Source organism: Lithohypha guttulata (genome assembly GCF_036872675.1).
Source record: "Lithohypha guttulata strain CCFEE 5908 chromosome Unknown scaffold_4, whole genome shotgun sequence".
NCBI lineage: Eukaryota > Fungi > Ascomycota > Eurotiomycetes > Chaetothyriales > Trichomeriaceae > Lithohypha > Lithohypha guttulata.
This window is the reverse complement of record NW_027042753.1, coordinates 2,192,440-2,210,414: the sequence shown is the minus strand read 5'-3', so window position 1 is coordinate 2,210,414 and position 17,975 is coordinate 2,192,440. Positions and strand designations below refer to the sequence as shown.

The 17,975-nt window shown below is 49.1% G+C and overlaps 4 protein-coding genes across 4 annotated transcripts; 2 read left to right on the top strand and 2 right to left on the bottom strand.

The window, feature by feature from the left end:
• Positions 1-1,403: 1,403 nt before the first annotated feature.
• On the bottom strand, positions 1,404-1,985 carry LTR64_005949 (uncharacterized protein; the record flags this gene model as incomplete). The annotated part of the gene is made up of 2 exons (XM_064900284.1): positions 1,404-1,709; positions 1,764-1,985. 2 exons carry the CDS (start codon positions 1,983-1,985, stop codon positions 1,404-1,406), a joined length of 528 nt encoding a protein of 175 aa, XP_064753596.1.
• Positions 1,986-8,130: 6,145 nt separating this feature from the next.
• On the bottom strand, positions 8,131-10,023 carry TUP1 (general transcription repressor; the record flags this gene model as incomplete). The annotated part of the gene is made up of 2 exons (XM_064900283.1): positions 8,131-8,358; positions 8,413-10,023. 2 exons carry the CDS (start codon positions 10,021-10,023, stop codon positions 8,131-8,133), a joined length of 1,839 nt encoding a protein of 612 aa, XP_064753595.1.
• A 1,896-nt stretch (positions 10,024-11,919) lies between these two features.
• On the top strand, positions 11,920-13,242 carry sap49 (Spliceosome-associated protein 49; the record flags this gene model as incomplete). Its single annotated transcript, XM_064900282.1, has 2 exons — positions 11,920-12,024; positions 12,187-13,242. 2 exons carry the CDS (start codon positions 11,920-11,922, stop codon positions 13,240-13,242), a joined length of 1,161 nt encoding a protein of 386 aa, XP_064753594.1.
• A 1,585-nt stretch (positions 13,243-14,827) lies between these two features.
• On the top strand, positions 14,828-17,234 carry LTR64_005945 (uncharacterized protein; the record flags this gene model as incomplete). The annotated part of the gene is made up of 3 exons (XM_064900281.1): positions 14,828-16,151; positions 16,299-16,363; positions 16,452-17,234. The coding sequence occupies 3 exons, from the start codon at positions 14,828-14,830 to the stop codon at positions 17,232-17,234; spliced, it is 2,172 nt and encodes a 723-aa protein (XP_064753593.1).
• Positions 17,235-17,975: the final 741 nt, after the last annotated feature.

Genomic DNA, 17,975 nt, shown 5'->3' with positions numbered 1-17,975 from the left:
CTCACACAGCCAAGGTATTAGATCTCCGACCGTCGTAGAACTACCCTTGTTGTTTCTAGCAGGCACATTTACTTTGTGGACGTTGACGTTGTCGAAGAGCATTTCTAGCCCGCCACTATGAGTTTGTCAATCAGTACAACTCCATGATTTTTGCTTTCTGTTTTAAGTAAGTCATACGTGAATTCGACGGTTATGCTGATTTGTTTGTCATTTGAGGTCGTAGCCATAATGCCGTCTCGAAATTGCGCGACCTTGCCAGAGAATATGATGGCGACGAAAAAGTAGTAGGCAGAACAAGGCCTTTTAGTACCGTAGAAGGGAGATACGACCAGGGACTTCAAACCGGCAAACCGAAACGTATTCGTGGGAAACGTGTATTTACGACGTATTGTTACGGAGTATGTCTCAGCGCCTATGAAGTGCCTAATCGTCTCGGTGTCCAAAGACCAAGTTGTTCCGGGTTTGGCGGGAACATGACGATTAGTATCAAAAATACATGTATTGTATCAGCCTTGGAAGTTCCACTATCCATCGTCTTCAAGGCAATCAAGCATTCTACACGCCTCCGCCCTTCCTAATTCGAACTAGAAACTACGTCTCTCGCAACACTGACCTTACTTTCACTCAAATATATCGCCCAGTGTTCGTGCATCGCAGCCTCACTGATTTTCGTCGGTATCGGATGTCGACCGCTTGAGATCATTCATAAAAAGGACTTCTTTCTGTCCGTTTTGGTGAGCCACATAGCACCAACCATGACGCTGTATCCTTCATGCTTGGCTCTAGCTATTGAACAGGTAAGGAGGGCGGAGCAGCACACTCTCAAACGCAGGCCCAATACTGGAGTAGGTAAAGGCCTGAAAGCCAGCACTCCTTCGAGGTCAGCGCAACTCGAAGGCATAGGTTAGGTTCTGGATCCCGGGATATCATTACTGCGAAGATAACATGCACAATCGTTTGCAGCAGGGGATGCAGGAAAGAGAAGATGTGAAAAATCTCATAAAAAAGAAGCAGGATCAGATCGTTCTCTATCCAAAGCCGCTCGTTATTTGGGACTCACAGCAGCATATCGTTGAGGAAGTTGAGGGCAAATGGACTTTTGCCAACTCTGGTTTTGTCCTAGGCGTTACTGAATGTCAAGGCTGACGGCTTGAACGTGTTAGAAGCCGAGCCGAGTTGTGCTGCCAGGTGTCAGAGGAAGTTCTTTCTACGATGCTTCGAGTTGGACCTACCTACGCCAACAACAAGACCCCATGTTCGAACACTTTTTAGACTGCATCAAGTGCCGTGTCCTCACCAATTCTTTACCCACCACCATCATCTGTCTTCGATCGTTGTCGTTATGAGCTCCTACTGCAACCGTTTCCGAGGACGCTTTGTCACTGATCGAGAACCATTCCTCTTCAGGCGTGCCCTGATAGGACGTCTGCTGCAACAGCGAGAACGACCATCGAAAGAGTCCACATAAATCCGATCCAGCCGACGGCTAAACAATGAGCGACAACGCAAAGAGAGCAGAACATCAGACCAATCAGCGTGGCCAACATGACAAGGAGGGCAATCGGCACTTTGACCACGAAAGCAACTGCTACTTTTTCAGCAATACTCTTGCTTCCTGTACCACCATCTCGCCATTTGCGGTACCCGTCAGGACCTCTATCGAACGCATCGACAATATGATGTCTCTGATATGACAGTATTGCCTGAGCCTGAGTTCTTGTTAGAGTGCACATATGAGTTTACTATACGCAAGTCCGACTTACCACACAGCTTAGTGTCAAAGCGACCAGGAAGGAAAGCCATGCTAGTGAGACAAATATCTCGAACGAGTGCCAGAAGCGTCGTGCGGGCCCATATGCGCCGACAGAGATTAGTAATGTGAAGAAATTCGCGAAGGTGTTGACGACAATGCTGGCTGGGAGTAGGCTGTGAAGAAGTCTGAACTGCGGCGGCTCAGTCGAGGAAATCGTTTCGAGGGTCTGCATCGTGCAGTCGAGTTGTCTGGGTGTATCGCTCTGCAACAAATGATTTGTCGAGCCGAAGTGATTGTTAGTTCTGTATTAGCTTGACTGCGAGTTATTGTGAGTAATGAGGACGAGACGCCTGCTCAAAATCAGTGAGAAGGTGCGACGGTAGTACTAATTGACGTCAGGCTTCACTCATGGCAGCAACGATGCTGGTATGCGCATTGCACCTGCGTAAGCCAGCATCTCACAATCCGTGAATCTCGCCTTAACCTCCATTCTACTAGTGCATTAGCCTGCTACCAGTGCTCGTGGAGAATCAGATCTTTTGAGGCATAATGGTCTACTACGTTTACCTTCATGCATTCAGGGAAGTATACAAATTTGCATGGAAGTTGACATGCAAAATTCTGTGCAAGGTCGTCGACGAAAAGAACGAGAACGTAGAGGCCTCCGATTTATGGAGCATAAGTCGCGAAAATGACGCGCTAGCTGGTAGGTTGAGGAACCGCGTTCGTGATGCTGCGTTCGTATGCCGGAAAGAAGTGAAGTAATGTACTGCTTACAAGACTATGCATCATTCAGGCTAGGTATTCAACTAATCAACCAATACGTATGGAATGTGTAGCAACCTGTGCTGGTTAAGGAGATAAGTCTTTGAAGGAGATAATTAAGCTCAAATGTCCGTCGTTTGGTTCCCAGCTCGAGTACGCACAGGACTTGTCTAAAGAACCGTGGCTCGACCTCACGGGAGCATTGGCACAGCCAGTCACACCAAAGGCAACGGAGAAGCACAGCTTGCGATTCGCACTATAAGCGTGCCGGAAAGGTCTGTTTTGGTTTTGTCTCTCAACACGTCCAGCTGCAATACTGTATTTACGAATCAGGACCACAAGCCTTCTCCAAGTCTGATAGTCAAAGAACCAGACGTATCGGCCGTCCCTGCATCAGCTGAGTTTGACAAATGTCTAGGAACCAAGCTACAGTATCGCAGTTGTGCCAGATGATATACGGTACATGTTTCTTCTGGTGGCTAGGACCTCCACCAAGATAAGAACGACGATCGCCATTGCAGCAATACTGATGGTGGCAGTCTCACTGCTGTCGTTTCAAATGTACTGTACTCACAGCTACTAGCTTCCCTGCACGACCTTGCTACTTACAACAGCCATGACCCGCTAGGGTTTCAGCACTCGAGAACAATAAAGACTCTGCATCAACTACATTGGATTAGGAAACCGTGACAAGCTCGCCAATGAGCCACGAACGAACAAGTACCTGCGAAGTTGAGTCTAGCTTCGCTTTGCTTGCGCCACATTGTAGTTCTGCCTCACACGATTTACTGCAGTCTGAAGTCCTGGAGTACCAGTAATGTGTAATAGTCTAGTCCGTTTAGGATATAGCCTTTGGGGTCAAAGACAGCCGACAGCCACCTTGCTTGAAGTTCGATACCAGGATGAGTTATCAAGCGAGTCGCATCGAGTGTCCAAAAGAGGTACCCACATGCGGGATATTCAGCGTCTGGTTGGCTAGACCAACAAGTTCTGAGTGATTGGAATGAAGAGACAGAAGCCAGGCAATTTGGGCGTTTTGTGGTGTCAAAAGCAGTACTGTAATGGTATCGAGTGTCCCTATTTGAATGTGGTGATCAATAGACGTCTCAAACTGTAAATCGAGGTGCTACAATTCGCGTTTCCAGAATTCCAAAACGAAATGCGTACGGGAATAGTTCAGTCGAGGTGGATGCAGACCGCATGTTAGATCCTCGAGCTCTGAATGGTCAGCCACAAAGCAGACGGCGCACTGTGTCTTTGCACGATCTATCTCGATCGTTCTTGCAGGCTTCACACCAAGTCCTTCTGAATGGCAGTGTTGAGCTTAGTTCGAGGCACGAGGCGGGTACGCTTTCTTTCGAAAGTCAAGCGTGGTAATGCTCACTGGGCAGCCAAGGGTAATACAGTAGTCTCTTCGTTGTCCTGGATGCACGTCCTGCCTCGTCACGCCTCTTTCTTGTCGTCTTTGTGAGGATCGAAACTGCAGCTGTATCATGAGGGTCGGAGGGTTGAGTTCCGCAGACACATAGCACTGTAGGCTACGGAGTAATCTGAACCACGGAGCTGAAAGGCGCCCAAAGAAAGAGTGCTTTCCTAGATCGAAGCATTCCGCCAAGCTGTGTGTCAACCTCGAGAAACCCAGGAGTTCGTGGTCACGGACACTTCAGATTCCGTTCGAAGGGCCACAGCAGAATCTGGACGAATAGCAATAGCTGTTGATGGCGACATCCCAGCTCGTCCGAGTGACCCGTGGTCGCCTCGACCACAACAAGAGAAGCTCAACTAGGCTGCAGGAACAAGGCGACTATCGCTGTGTGATACTGCGGCGAGCACGGGTCGTGACAAGTGAGGATGCTTGCTCTTACAGCACTAGGCTAGCAAGGACCTATTGACACACGCCAGTGTCATGCCATTGTAAGCTAGAGGTACGGGGGGCACCCCACTACTCCACCAGAAAGCGATTAAGTTCACCTCTCGGTCCGGAGCGTGCACGAACTCTTTCGTAAGACCGTCCCGAACACTATTCTATGACAACATAAATGATGAACGATGATGAGATGTTTGCTGCAGCCTATATACTATGATTACGAACGCTTCATACATCGTCACACATGTTCCTCGCTTAGTGTGCTCGTCTCGAGCACAAAGATAGGCGACTCCGTGGAATTGGTCGAGCGAATATCCACCACACCTCCTCTCGACGTCTCCGCTGGTTTACACAGGAGAACTACTGGCGAATTAAGAAGTCGTATGAGCTCAACGTCATGTGTCCTAAACATTGACATTTCGGAATTCCTCAGACTCGGAGTTCACGTCACAAGTGATCGAAAAGGATCGAAGCTAATAAGGACACCACCGTTGATACGGATGCCTCGTACTGAGGGCAAGCGTAAACGGGATGTAGTGCTCGGTGCCTGCCGCTATTGCTAGAGGAGGCGCTTATTGTCATAATTTTGAGTATACGCATTTGTGTACATGACCACCTGTTCATGATCTCTCTTTTGTCCAAGCCGGCCGACAACCACATCCTGAAGTATTGCCCCCACGCTAAATTGAATCCTTATTGATACAGTAAGAGATACATGTAATTTCGGTCCACGTAGAGACCAGCGAGCGTACTTGAGCGCGGACCCGTCGATGGCGTTGTTCTGTCGAGTCAGTCGTAATGCAGCTTGAAGCTCAGCACATAGTCCGAGCTTCAGCTAGGTCAAAACGCTGCATCGGCAGTCACCATGGTTTGCATTGTCTAACAAAGTACTGCTACTCTCCTACCCTTCCCACGACCTTTGATGCCCTTGTTACAATTCTTATACAGCGACCTGAAATACTCTTTGAGTTGCAACTCTTCTTGAGAGAGGTTACTCTCGTCGTCGTAATTTTGGTTCGTGAACTGTGTACATAATCGTGCTAGCGTGTCCTTATGAAACTTGTTCATGTGTGCTTTAAGGTTGCCAAGTTGGCTGAAGATTTTACCATTGCAGCCATCCAGTTTGCACTGATACCGCTTCTGCGTCGATGTACTCGTAGGATCGGAGCGTGAACGTGTTCTTCTCCTTGGTTTCTCGCCTCGATGTCGTCGTTCATGCGTACGTAGATTGCCCAATTGTGAAAAGGCCGCATTGCAACCTAGAACAGGACAACGGTAAGGCTTCTCCCCAGTATGAGATCGAAGGTGGATTTTGAGGTGTGTTGGCTGAGAAAAGGATTTCTGGCAGTCTGAGAATGGACATTGGTGCTTTCTGATTTTGCCAGTACAAGAGAATTGAGGAACTTCGTCGTCAGTCGGACTGCTAGGAGGCTCCTCTAAAGCTTGCATCAGAGCGTCGACTTCTGTGGGCTGATTTTGAGCGGGTGATTCCACTTCCAGCTTGTCCATCGTGTCTTGTTCATTTCCATCGGACTGCTGTGCAGAGACATGAGAACCATCGCCCCACATCGGCTGGATCCTAGACTCATCATAATCCATGTAGCCATTTGGATAATCGGTTATCAAGCTTGATGGCGTTCCTGAACAGTCCGAGTTGATGTCTTCGTATCTGTCGCAGTTGTCTTGATAGCAGCTGATTGGTGTGCTCGGTGAGTGGCTATAGAACGGCGTATTGAGATCGGGAAACTCTGTAAAGCTTCGCGGCATTTGTGTATGAGTCAGAGCGCTGAAGTTGAGAGTGCTCGAAGCCGCTACGACCGAGAAGTCGTAACCCGCTGATGTTGAAGCAGGTGACAGGGGAACTTGAGGAGGGTGATAGCTAATTGGGAAGGCGGTTGTCATGATATTTAGGCCTCCACGATATGGCGCCGATGTTGGTGCTGCCCATCGCTGGAGTTCTTGCATGTGCATGTCGATTTGATCAGGGCTCGGCGACATCCTGCTGTTTAGATATGTGCCAGTATAGTAGCTAGGGTTCTGGACTCGACGTCCAGGCAAATGGCTGTTCAACATAGGAACAACCTCGGACTGTATAAGTAATCAAACCTCAAGCGCCAACAATAGCTCAACGCAGAAATGTATGATTAGAGCGTGGGGAGCAATAACTTCTTCTTGACGGATATGTTGATAACGGAGGATAACTTGCGTACAAGCTCAGAGTGGACTGTTATGGTGGGCGCAACAACAGGAGCATTGAGCTCTCCAATAAAAGACAATAACACGGAAATACAGCAAATTTTGGTGGTCGCAGAGGTTCAATCATATCAGCAGAGAGTGGGATAGAGTGTGCGTGCTGACAGATGGGTTGGTTTCATAGTTATTAGTTAATGTATCGCATTGCTCGCCAACATCAGGCTAATCAAGCGTGGGATGGACTCGCCTTGAGGACAGTACAGTATACTCCGCTATCAAGCGTGCATTGGCGACATGTGTAGTATGTAACTGTATGACATCCTGGTCATGCTAACAGAGCTGAAATGGTAATATTCTGGAAAAATAGAAGAACTGATAGAAGATTGTCGAACACGAGACAACAACATCCACCCACGTGGATCTTGAACACAGGATACGACAATCATGTTCTCCATGCATGGTTTTGCGAGGCTAAAGCTTTGAAGAGCCACTTGGGCTTGACATCAGTCGTCCATCAATGGTGAAAATTTGTAACGACTACACAAGGGTCAAGGCGAAGCAGGAGGGAAATGCAACCACGGAGATTGATGTGCTCTCGGAAAGGACTAAGGTTTGTCCGCCCATCCCTTCCGTGCCGCGCCCGGTGCTTTTGTCTGCCACTGTTCCTTGTTTGGCAGTTTCAAGCATAAAAAAGTCCACCTTAATTCTCTCATACGACGATCATGGACAGAACGTGCAGCCCCTACCCCTACCATCAACGCTTGACTCGTTCTAGGAAACTTCACCCTCGTGGAAGCCCAGCATTGTGGACCCACACTTCTCCTAGATGATAGCATAGGGCCCACAACCGATGCCTTGTGGTGCGGTAGGTGCGCCATGAGACTGTCTCGAAGACTGGCTTTGGAGAGAAGGAATTTCGCACAGTAGCAGGTCGGTTGAAAGTAAAGGAGACAATGGCAGCTCAACGTTCACCTCAATCTGCACCGTGATGATAGAGATAGCAGTCCAGGTAGACTTGCGCCTCGCCCTAGCACCAAGTAAATTGGTTGCAACATTACTGTCCGGTCTCCAGCTTCCTGGATCATTAGCGTGGTGTCGGGACCTACCGACAACACTCTTTACTGGTTACTCATTAAGTCATCTCGATTCAAGATTGTGGTGTTGATAGCTCGACCTTCGAGTCATTGACGAACAACGAGATGGCGTCAGTGGCCGCTCATAGTCAAAGCAACGAATGTAACGTAAACGCTTTACTGATCAACTTGCGCGATATCCTGCCTGATCAATCGCAGGGATCATTGAAATATTACTGATCAGCCTTTGAACTTGGTGGATGTACAACGCTCCGGTCGTACTTCTCCACGTGCTTCAAGGGAAGGACCTGTTACCATGCCTTGTACCGCGTTTAACCGCGCAGTTCAATTCTAAAATGCGACGATCATACATCAGATATGGACGCCAAAGGCCTATTGCCAACAAAGCCCCAAACTCTTTATTTGTCCAATACACCAGCCCTTCGCTTTCTGTCTTGAACCAAACTAATCCTAGCTGATCATCTGTAAGGACCGTACTGCCAAATGCGAGCTTTCATATCACCTGAACCTGTGGCGAACAGATGGCCAGTTGGACAAGGTGCCACGGAAATCACAGAATTCTTATGACCTTGCAGCATCATCTGCGCATTGCCAGTGTTCGGGTCCCAAAATTGTACTCCTCGGTCCTTTGAGCCGGACATGACCCACTGGCCATCAGGGGTCAAGCACACAGAGAGCACATAGTCCTGTCACATGTTAGTATCAACGAGGGAATACAACACAAAATAAGCAAGACATACCTTGTGACCGTCAAAGGTCCTGATACACTTTCCGCTGCTGGCGTTGCTTGGTAACAACCCACGCTGTGGAGAAAGTTCCCACATCTTGATGGTTTTGTCCAAGCTGCCACTGACCAATTCGCGCCCAGTTGGCGAGAACGCAACACTGTACACACTATCTTTGTGGCCGGCAGCGCCCTCCAGTCGCTCGATAAGATAGCCACTTGTGCAATCCCAAACACGAACACTTTTGTCAAGAGAACCAGCTGCAACATACTGTCCGTTAGGCGACATGGCGACAGTGGTCACTCCATCCTCAATAGAGAGCATCATGATCTGCGTTCGTGTTTCGATGTCCCACAAGCGTACGGTCTTGTCTCCTGACCCTGATGCAATGAGTCTTCCGTTTCGGGCAAAATCCAAGCTGTAGATGTCTTGCTCGTGGCCATCGAATTGGCATTTGATCTTTCGAGTTTCGATATCCCATACTCGGATCCTGCGATCTTCCGCACCAGTGGCGAGTAGTTTGCCGTCTGGTGAAAAGCAGACTGAGCGGATATAGAGGTCACCGTCCTTGTCGACCACACTGTCATCCAATAGTTCACAAACCTTCTTGCCGTCCCTGGCGTCGAAGATTTGAGCACTACGATTACAGCCTGTAGCAACATATTTGCCATCACCGGAGAAACGAACACAGCAGACTACAGACTCGTGAACAAGGTTGTGTACAAGATTCACATCAAGTATGCGAGGGAGGGCTGGATTGAAAACAGCGTGCCAGTCCTGGCCAATACGCTTCATCGTGTCAGGTAGCTCCTCGAGCGGAAGATCTGCGAGGTTGTTGGTAACGTTGCTTATTTGGTGCTGATATTGTGGTTGCAGCTGATGACCACGGCTCGGTTGAAGCTCATTTCCCGGTGGTGTGGGGCGTGGAATCTGTGGCGAGGCTCGTGGGTCTGCCTGGTAAGGCATCTGCTGTGGCTGTCCTGGATGTTGTTGAGGAGTAGCAGGTCCTGGCCCTCGATTGGCAATATTGCGCTTGCTAGGTCCAGGGGAATTGGTTGGTGGCTGGGGCTGAGACGCATACCCATTCAGCGTCGGGCCTGGCTGATAACCAGCGAAAGAGCTAGGAGGAGCTGGCCCTTGAGGCTGACCACCAGAAGGTGGAGGAGCCAGAGGGTGTTGCTGAGGAGGTGGCTGTTGATCAGGAGGTGGTGCCAAACCAGGACCGCCTTGTCCTTGGTTTGCCATAATACCGCTGAAGAGGGTGCCCTGACCATGACCAAGAGCCGGCGGCTGTGGTTGCGATGGGCCGCCATGCTGTGGGGGGCCACCCAGATGTGTCTGAACAGGAGCACCACCACGAAGCTCGAGCTCGTGTCTAAGCATGCGGATTTCAGCCTCATAATCTTGCTTCATCTTCAACTGGTTCTGTTCCAATTGGTAGACCTTGTTCCTGATCAATTCCATCTCTTGAATCTGTTGGCTGACTTGTGTTTCCATTTGTTCTGAGCCCCTGCTTTGGTTCTCGAACTCGGCTCGTAGCTGGTCGAAGATTTCATTCAATCGTCCATTGTGGGCAGCGGGCTGACCAGGCCCGAGATTGCCACGATGCTGCGTAGCATTGAACATGGCGCGTGAGTTTGCTGTAAGTGCTGACAACCAGGAGACCTATGAAGAATGGAAAATGATGTTAAGCAAATGGTGGTTTTGTGTCGTAGCCTGAAAACGAAGCTAGTGGTAGGGTTGGTGCGACAAAGTTGCAACCGTGGTTGGCGCAAGAGATTGTGACTAAGCGGCGTGTATACCCGCTATGAGATACATGCGGTGCGCACTTTCGAGTAATAAACCACAGCGAAAGCACAGCACGTTGGAGAGGTCGCAGGTAGTGGCGGTGGTGGGTAGAAGGAGGAAAAAGACTTTCCCAGAGCGAAATGCGCATCGATACGGGAGGTTGTGCCTATTGCCCTAACCGTGATCTGAGCAGGTGGAGCTCCAGAGAGCCACAGTGGGGCAATCCCCAGCGGCTTGTGCATACACCACCTGCGGTGGATGCGGTACACAGCTGTTAGCATGTCCAGCGATTGGAGCTACACGCAACAATGCGTCTGAGTGCAGCAGTGTGATCTCCCTCATATGTGCGAAAAGGGTTTACTGTAGGACTTCAGACTATCCCAGACAGCTCTCTACCACATACCAAGTCCGGCTTTAGAACTGCATATGCCACGCCCGAAGCAGTTCCAGTACAGCGGAAAATTCGTCCGGAACAATTCTGCCTATCGGAACCCAACTGCCAATTGTGCCACCGTCCCACTAGGCAAGATAATAGGTCAGAATGATCATGGCTGGTTGAGTTGCCAGAATGGCTGGATGCTCTCTCAGTTTAGGTTACACAGCTTTCTCATAGACACTATTTAAATCTGTCATGGTTCGTGTCGATATATGAGATTGATGGACAGTGCCAAGGAGTCCAACAGCTGCTACATTCCGAGATTGCTAGCTCGTGTGACGCATTACATCAATAGAAAAGCTGGTAACTTGGATGCGATTCTTGCCATGACCACCCTTCATGGCTAGCATCACTCGAACACGTGGAAGACCGACTCGCTATTCTGGAGAAAGTCGTGAGGCCACAGGATGTTCATTCCAACTTCGACACGAATGAGGTAAGGATATACTTGACGAAAGTTTAAGCCGCTAGCTTCGTCAGCCCCATATATTTTTATATATGTGTTTTCGCCAAGCGCAGTGACCTAGAGCAACGGTGGATGTAGAGCATAATAGGCTCTTAGTAACGACTCTCGGATCAGTATCTGTACAATCCAAATACACCGTACACATAAGGAGTTCGCCTCATGAACAGCGAGAATGACAGATATCGCCGTCAGTGATTAGTCGAGGCCATTAACTGGCAAGACGATCAGTTGTTCCAGAAAAGTGTCGGATTCTGTCAAAGAGCAAGCTTGGAAGTCAAAAAGATGCTCGTAATTATGCATAGATTTTAGATGTATGCCTGCGAGCATTGAGAAGGACAGTGCTTCGCAATCTGATTTACAAATCTTCCAGCCTCCTGTTATACAAAGCTTTTATGCCGCGGTTATGTATGCAGATTCTTGCTAGACTTCCATCGAGTATGCTTTCAGGGCAGGAGGCATGAGTCTAGATGACAGAATAAGTTGCTCATAATCGCAGCGAGCTTGTCGTCCATCGTTGAAGCAGTCCCGGTTCATCGTCTGGCTGGTCCGCTCATTAAATTTCCATGTCATGCATAGCCAAGGCGCTCATCCAGCGAAAGGAGATATTAAGCTGCAAAGACAGTCAGCAATGATTTCAATCACAGCACTTTGAATGCATACCTCATAAGGCCAGGCTTGGGATCGCTTCGGGAGTAACCTAAGTCATTCATGAACAAATAGTGCTGGATCAATTCAGAGTTTTCATACCGAGATACAGTATCAATGGCAAATATCCATAGTGAACCACCTCTTTTGTGATGTCCAGGATTCTCGAAATACGCTCCTGTCAACGATGTCAGTGGTGAAGACTATCGAGGGAAAGTGCGCATACCTTCGTTTCCTCGGAGAGTTGAACCATGATATCGAAGACGCGGTTTCTGTCTTCCGCAAAGTAGATGTAAGTACACTGTCGAATTGAATATAGAGATAATGATGTACTTTGCAGCCGCGGAATCTGCGCATTCATCTTCTGAAATGGTCGATCGATGGTAAAGGTAGGCAAGTTTGCCGAACGAGTATTGTCTGCGATACCCGCCATAATTTTCTCCAATTGTATCAGTTCCCAAGAGGTCGTCGTTTGACCAATACACACACCATGTCTGGCGCAAAGCATTGGGAGCAGGACAAAGACAGCACGATCTATGTTGGAAACTTGGATGAGAGAGTGACGGATGCTCTGGTATGGGAGCTTTTCCTACAAGCTGGTCGCATAGTTAACGTTCACCTGCCTAAAGACCGAGTCACTCAAACACACCAAGGTTATGGCTTCGTCGAGTTCATATCCGAAGAAGATGCTGAATACGCCGCTCGTATCATGTCAGGCATTCGTATATACGGAAAACAGATCAGAGTGAACAAAGCCAGCGCAGACAAGCAGCGATCCGTCGAGGTCGGAGCCGAGCTGTTCGTCGGGAATCTCGACCCAATGGTTGACGAACGCATGTTATACGATACCTTCAGTCGCTTCGGAACCCTCGTTTCACCGCCTAAAGTTGCTCGAGACGAATCGAACTTGTCCAAGGGTTATGGCTTCATCTCTTTCTCGAATTTCGAGGCCTCTGATGATGCCATTGCCAATATGAATGGCCAATATTTGATGAATAAAGAGGTCTCTGTTCAGTATGCCTACAAGAAAGATGGTAAAGGTGAACGACATGGTGATCAAGCAGAGCGCATGCTGGCAGCTCAAGCTAAGGCACACGGCGTAGAACCTGCACCTGCCACCATTCCCACTGGCATTGCACCTCCTGCAGGCTTTCCTGCTCTGGGAGGCCCTCAAGCAATGTCGCAGATGCCAGCTGGGTTTGCGCCACCAAACGGCAATTACCAGAATGTACCTCCTCCTGTTCATGCACGACCTCCACCTCCACCAACTGCTCCTCTGGTTGCTCCTCCTAGTGGCTTGCCTGCTCGACCTCCGCCACAGAACGCAGGCTATGGTGGTCCACCACAAGGCTATATGCCGCCAGGCTTTGGCCCTCCCGCAGGCTTTCAACAAGCTCCGCCACAATATGCTCAACCTCCCATGTTCGCAGCACCACCACCTCCTATGCCGCAAGGTGTTGGTGGCCCTCCTACTGTGCCTCCCGGGTTCAACTTTGGCGTGAGGAGGTGATCCCGTGTCGTGCTAATGTTCTTCAAGTGCTACTGGAATGTCTGTGTGGCAGATTGTTCCTTGAACATGATCATAACATCGGCTGCTAAGTTGCTCGGATACAAGAGTCAATTTAGAGCTCAGAGCTACTTTCGAGATCCATGCTGCACACGTACTTTGCCTGGTGTGGAGTACAGATATTGCCCTGTATCTTCGGCATGTTTCAATATAGTGATCAGAGCAATTCTGCTGGCCATTTGGACTAATCTTCCTAAACTTATTTCAGTTTAGCTTATTAGTAGGAAACAACAGAGGTTGGTGGCCATTATAGCGAATTTGGGCGAAACCTATCGACAAGACGTCCCTTGTTGCTCTTTGCTCAGAACCCTCGCGCAGGCAACTAAACGAGCAATCTATACGGTTTCGATCGATCTGGATTCAGATGTCTTGTGGCCGGCTCAAGGAGAACCAACGTGCTGTGATGATAGTCGAAACTGTTCGGCAGCATACGAGAGTGAGACTTACACGGGGTTGCCAAGCACACATGTATCACGACTCTCTACGACACAATCATGTCAAAGTTCGTCTCGATGGGTTGAAGGTTTGTGCCCAAACCAACAGCCACATGCCACCATGATTGCGAGGTTCGAATTGTTTAAAGCCTTGCCCTCTTATTGACATCATCTACCAAGACTCTTTCTCACAACGATAAAGGGGAAACGATGGAGTAGGCGACTATCTTTGCAGGAAGGGCCGAAGAAAGTCTACTCGTATCTGCTGCTTCGTGCACCACTATCTGGGTGTAGAGTCCGTCAAAATACATACAAACACGGGCTGCTGCTCGTCTTGTAAGGATATCTTGCTGCCAGACAGCCATGCGAGAAAGTCCCTCTAGTGTTGATTCAGAAGTTCTCTCCGTGCTATGATGCGTGTGAGACTCACATGCAGTTGGCAGCAAATTAACATGCAATTTATCCAACATGTCTTCAAGCCCTGCAGATGATCCTGCTAACCGCCTCTCCAGCCTATAACTCCTTTCCGAAATGTGACCATTGCATTGATAGTCTATGGAACACATGGTCTCGGCCAAAGCTCTCTCACTTCGTGTGGCTTCTTCGCTCTGCTTCATGATGCACAATTCAGCCAGGATCAATCAAGCCTGGAGAAGCGGTGCTTGTATTTTAGACTACCGAAGATGTTGGAGACGAACACAAATACGGCCAATCAGGCGTACTAGTGGCGCTCCAACCGTTTTCCAATTGGAGTCATCAACCTCGAGCTCGTATCGCAGTCAGGAGCTAGCCCTATTTTCATAGCGAGCTGAAATAAAGCCGCATGTCTAGAGCTTTGTAGACCCGTGCACAATGGTGCACTTCTCGATCACCAGCCAATCTGCTCTGGTGGTGTCAGTCTTCAGGGTAGAATCAAAATGATCATGCTAATTGGTCCTGGTCGCAGTTTAGGACCCGACCTGCTGTATTCATGTCCAGGACTCTCGGTGGCTGAAGTTCTCTTCTCTCCTCGGCATGTCGACAGGATTCAACCCGTCTGCTAACTCCCAGTATTGAGCTGCTACAAGCCACCGCTTGCTACCAGAACTCTAAGGATGGAGAAACGTACAGCAACCACAACCGTATCGGTGGTCGATGGCGAGAAAGAAGACCACGAGATTGATACTCTCTCGAACTGGCTGCCCGGATACTGGCATCGCTTTCCTTTCATAGGTGCCACGGCTCTGCTGTGTATTGCTGTCTTAGCATGCATTGCTCTGGGGGTCCTCGTCGGTTCTGATGGCGCGTCAACCACACATTGGCCGCAACGCGTAGCACCAAGTATTGTACTAGCTGCCATCAACGCGATCAGCAGTCTTTGCCTCACGGTGGCTATTGGAGATGGCGTCGCAATCGCCTGGTGGCGGCGTGCCATGAAAGGTTCAACCATTGCAGATCTCCATTACCAGTGGCAGCTGAGCCATGGCATATTTGCCAATCTTTTCACGAGGCCAAGATCAGTTTTGTCTAGCAAGATTGCCCTCGCTGTATTAGCCATGCAGGTCACCTTGCTCAACAGCATCCTCTACCAGAGGGCTACGTCCACGGTCCTAGCTCCCGACCTTCCAAGGAATCTGTCGGCCATAGGTATTGGTGCTGAAGAGTTTCCTTTCACTGGTTATGTCGTCTCAGATACCTCGTCCGCCGCTCAGACCTCGTTCATGATTGGGGACAGCTTTATTCCCGTAGTGAACACCTTTGGCACAAGCAATGGATTCTTTCGTGGGTACAACGAGCTCTTCCGCTTCTCTACAGACTCCGTCCAAGAGCGAATGGACAAATACGGATATTGTAGTGGCGTCTGCTACTTCGACTTTGAGGCTATCGGGTTCGAGATTGACTGCATTGACGCGACCAACCACACCGACATCGCGCTCCCAGCCATTGCTGCTTATGAAGCTGATGGCGACCCTGCAGCATGGACAAATATTCCAATCTTCAACAGCTCTTTCGCACTAAAATATGCTTCCGACGCCACTAATTATTCTCGAATTGTCTTGAATCTGCAATACTTCCAATCCGACGATCCATACAACCCGAAGAGTACTACCTGTCCTGGACTTGTAACCAACAAGCAATGTTCACTCAGACCCGCAATGGTGTCATACCCAGTCAAAGTCACCAACTTTACGAATGAACATGTTATCAATGGTGTTTCCTTAAGCGTCCGAAGGACAGATGCCGACGACGATCAGAGTATAAACGCGGACGTGGCACCACCAAGATACAACAAAGGTCTGAAACAGGTAGAAGGGTTCAAGGTTGTGGAATATCTATATCCTCAAGACGGAAAGGAAATGCGTTCTCTAACTGCTCTCGGTGGTATCGCAAATGCATATGCCCAATTTTTGTCATCCTCCGCCGCGATTACATACACTGGTAAGTGCGCGGAACTATTCTGTCCTCTGCTCAAGTCATCGCCAACAATTATTGGAGATTTTTGTATACTTCAGCGTCTTCCTTTTGGCCTGGGAACCCATGTTCCCAGGCCACACCTATACGAAAACTGGCTAACGGGCGGTGCAGGCGACGAAGAATGGTCCTTAGACCAGAAAGGCACCCTGGCGCAGACGATGATGTACGGGCCACCCGTAAGTCTTGATACATCCTAAAGACGTGGATAGGGCTGAACAGCGCCACCACCATGCCAGACCGATACACTCCCGCTAACCTTTGCAGAACATGGGATCATGCGACTGCTCCTTCCGGAACGAATCGCTTGATACCATACTCCAATCCGTTAATCAGCTCAGTTTCCTAGTCGCAACCGGCATGGTCGATACCACAACCTTCAAGAGTCTACCACACAAAAAGGAGACCTTTCCTGCAGCATCACCATCCGCCCTGATCGTCGCAGTAGACTCAAACACAACCACATCCTTCCGGGCCTCTGCAGGTGGTGCGGTTCAGCTTCAAGATGTGACACATTACCAGACCCACTACGTCTACGCAGGCGTAGCCTTCGCTATTACCATTGTGTGTATTGCACTAGTCATTCCCTCGTACTGGCACTACGGCGAACTAGGCAGACGAGTGACCCTGGGTCCCGTAGAAATAGCCTCTGCGTTCGGTGCGCCTATCCTCATAGACAACTCGCAGATTAGAAGTTCCGAGGCACGAAACGAGACTATCGACACTCTGATTAAGCATATTGGTGACAGGAAGATCGTCTATGGTTTCGTTGACGTAAACAAACACGGCGAGACCTCACATCAAGAGATGCAGTTGCAGGAATCCGCTTCTACATCGCCACACCTTGAGGCACTAGATGGACTTGCTTCTCTGAGGCAGACGACTACCACAGGTGCTGAATCACCGACACGGAGTCCTGCTCTCAACCAGGACGATGGGCCAGCGCAGAGCAAAATGCAGAAGAGGAGGAGTGTTCGACTCGCGATGGGTGCACCAGAGTATGTCAGGCCTACGAGTCAAGTATTCCCCAAAAGTCCAAGAGTGGCTTGAGCAGGAGGTATTCGTGTTTAGTGTTTTGAAATTATCGGCTATTTAGCATTATGACTTGACACTTCAGCGATATGTGAATGAAATTCTTTTGAGGTCCTACTGTCTAGCTGGGGTTTGGCTTGGGAAGTGAATATTTATCCCTTTCTCCTGCTTTACTTTCAATCGAACAAATATCGCGCCTCCCTGAAACCTGGCGCTACCAACAGACCGCAAGATGAGAGACCATTTCTAATACCGTTCTGCTGACAGATTGTCTTGACAAATATTCTTGACGAAAGCAAGCCCTTTCATTCAGAGGATAGCAATTATTTCTGGAATCATATATTGTACACATTGCTCGACGAAAAACGTACAGATCACCAAAGCGAGCTCGAGGATAGTAACATTACCTATTAACGATAGGAGCTTATATACCAGACTGCGAGAGACGATCGAGCGGCCTTGGCTAGTAGTAATCGTCCTGTCGCTCGCTAGCTCTTCAGGCTGATCCGACAAAGACTCAACTGGCGTGCATCCGATGGCTCATGACGTATAGGAAAATACCAGTAATGCCGAATAGCTGTCCTGCTATGCTGCTGACCGTAATACGGCTTGTCTCGTGTTATATAGAACTCCTGAAAGTTGGAGTGAGCCTTGCCCCGGCTGTGAAAGAAGAATGGAGCCCAGCTGTATCGCACGTATGTAGTCTATTTTTTGTACAAATCTTTCTTCGTAAATGCACAATCCTCATGTCTATACCTT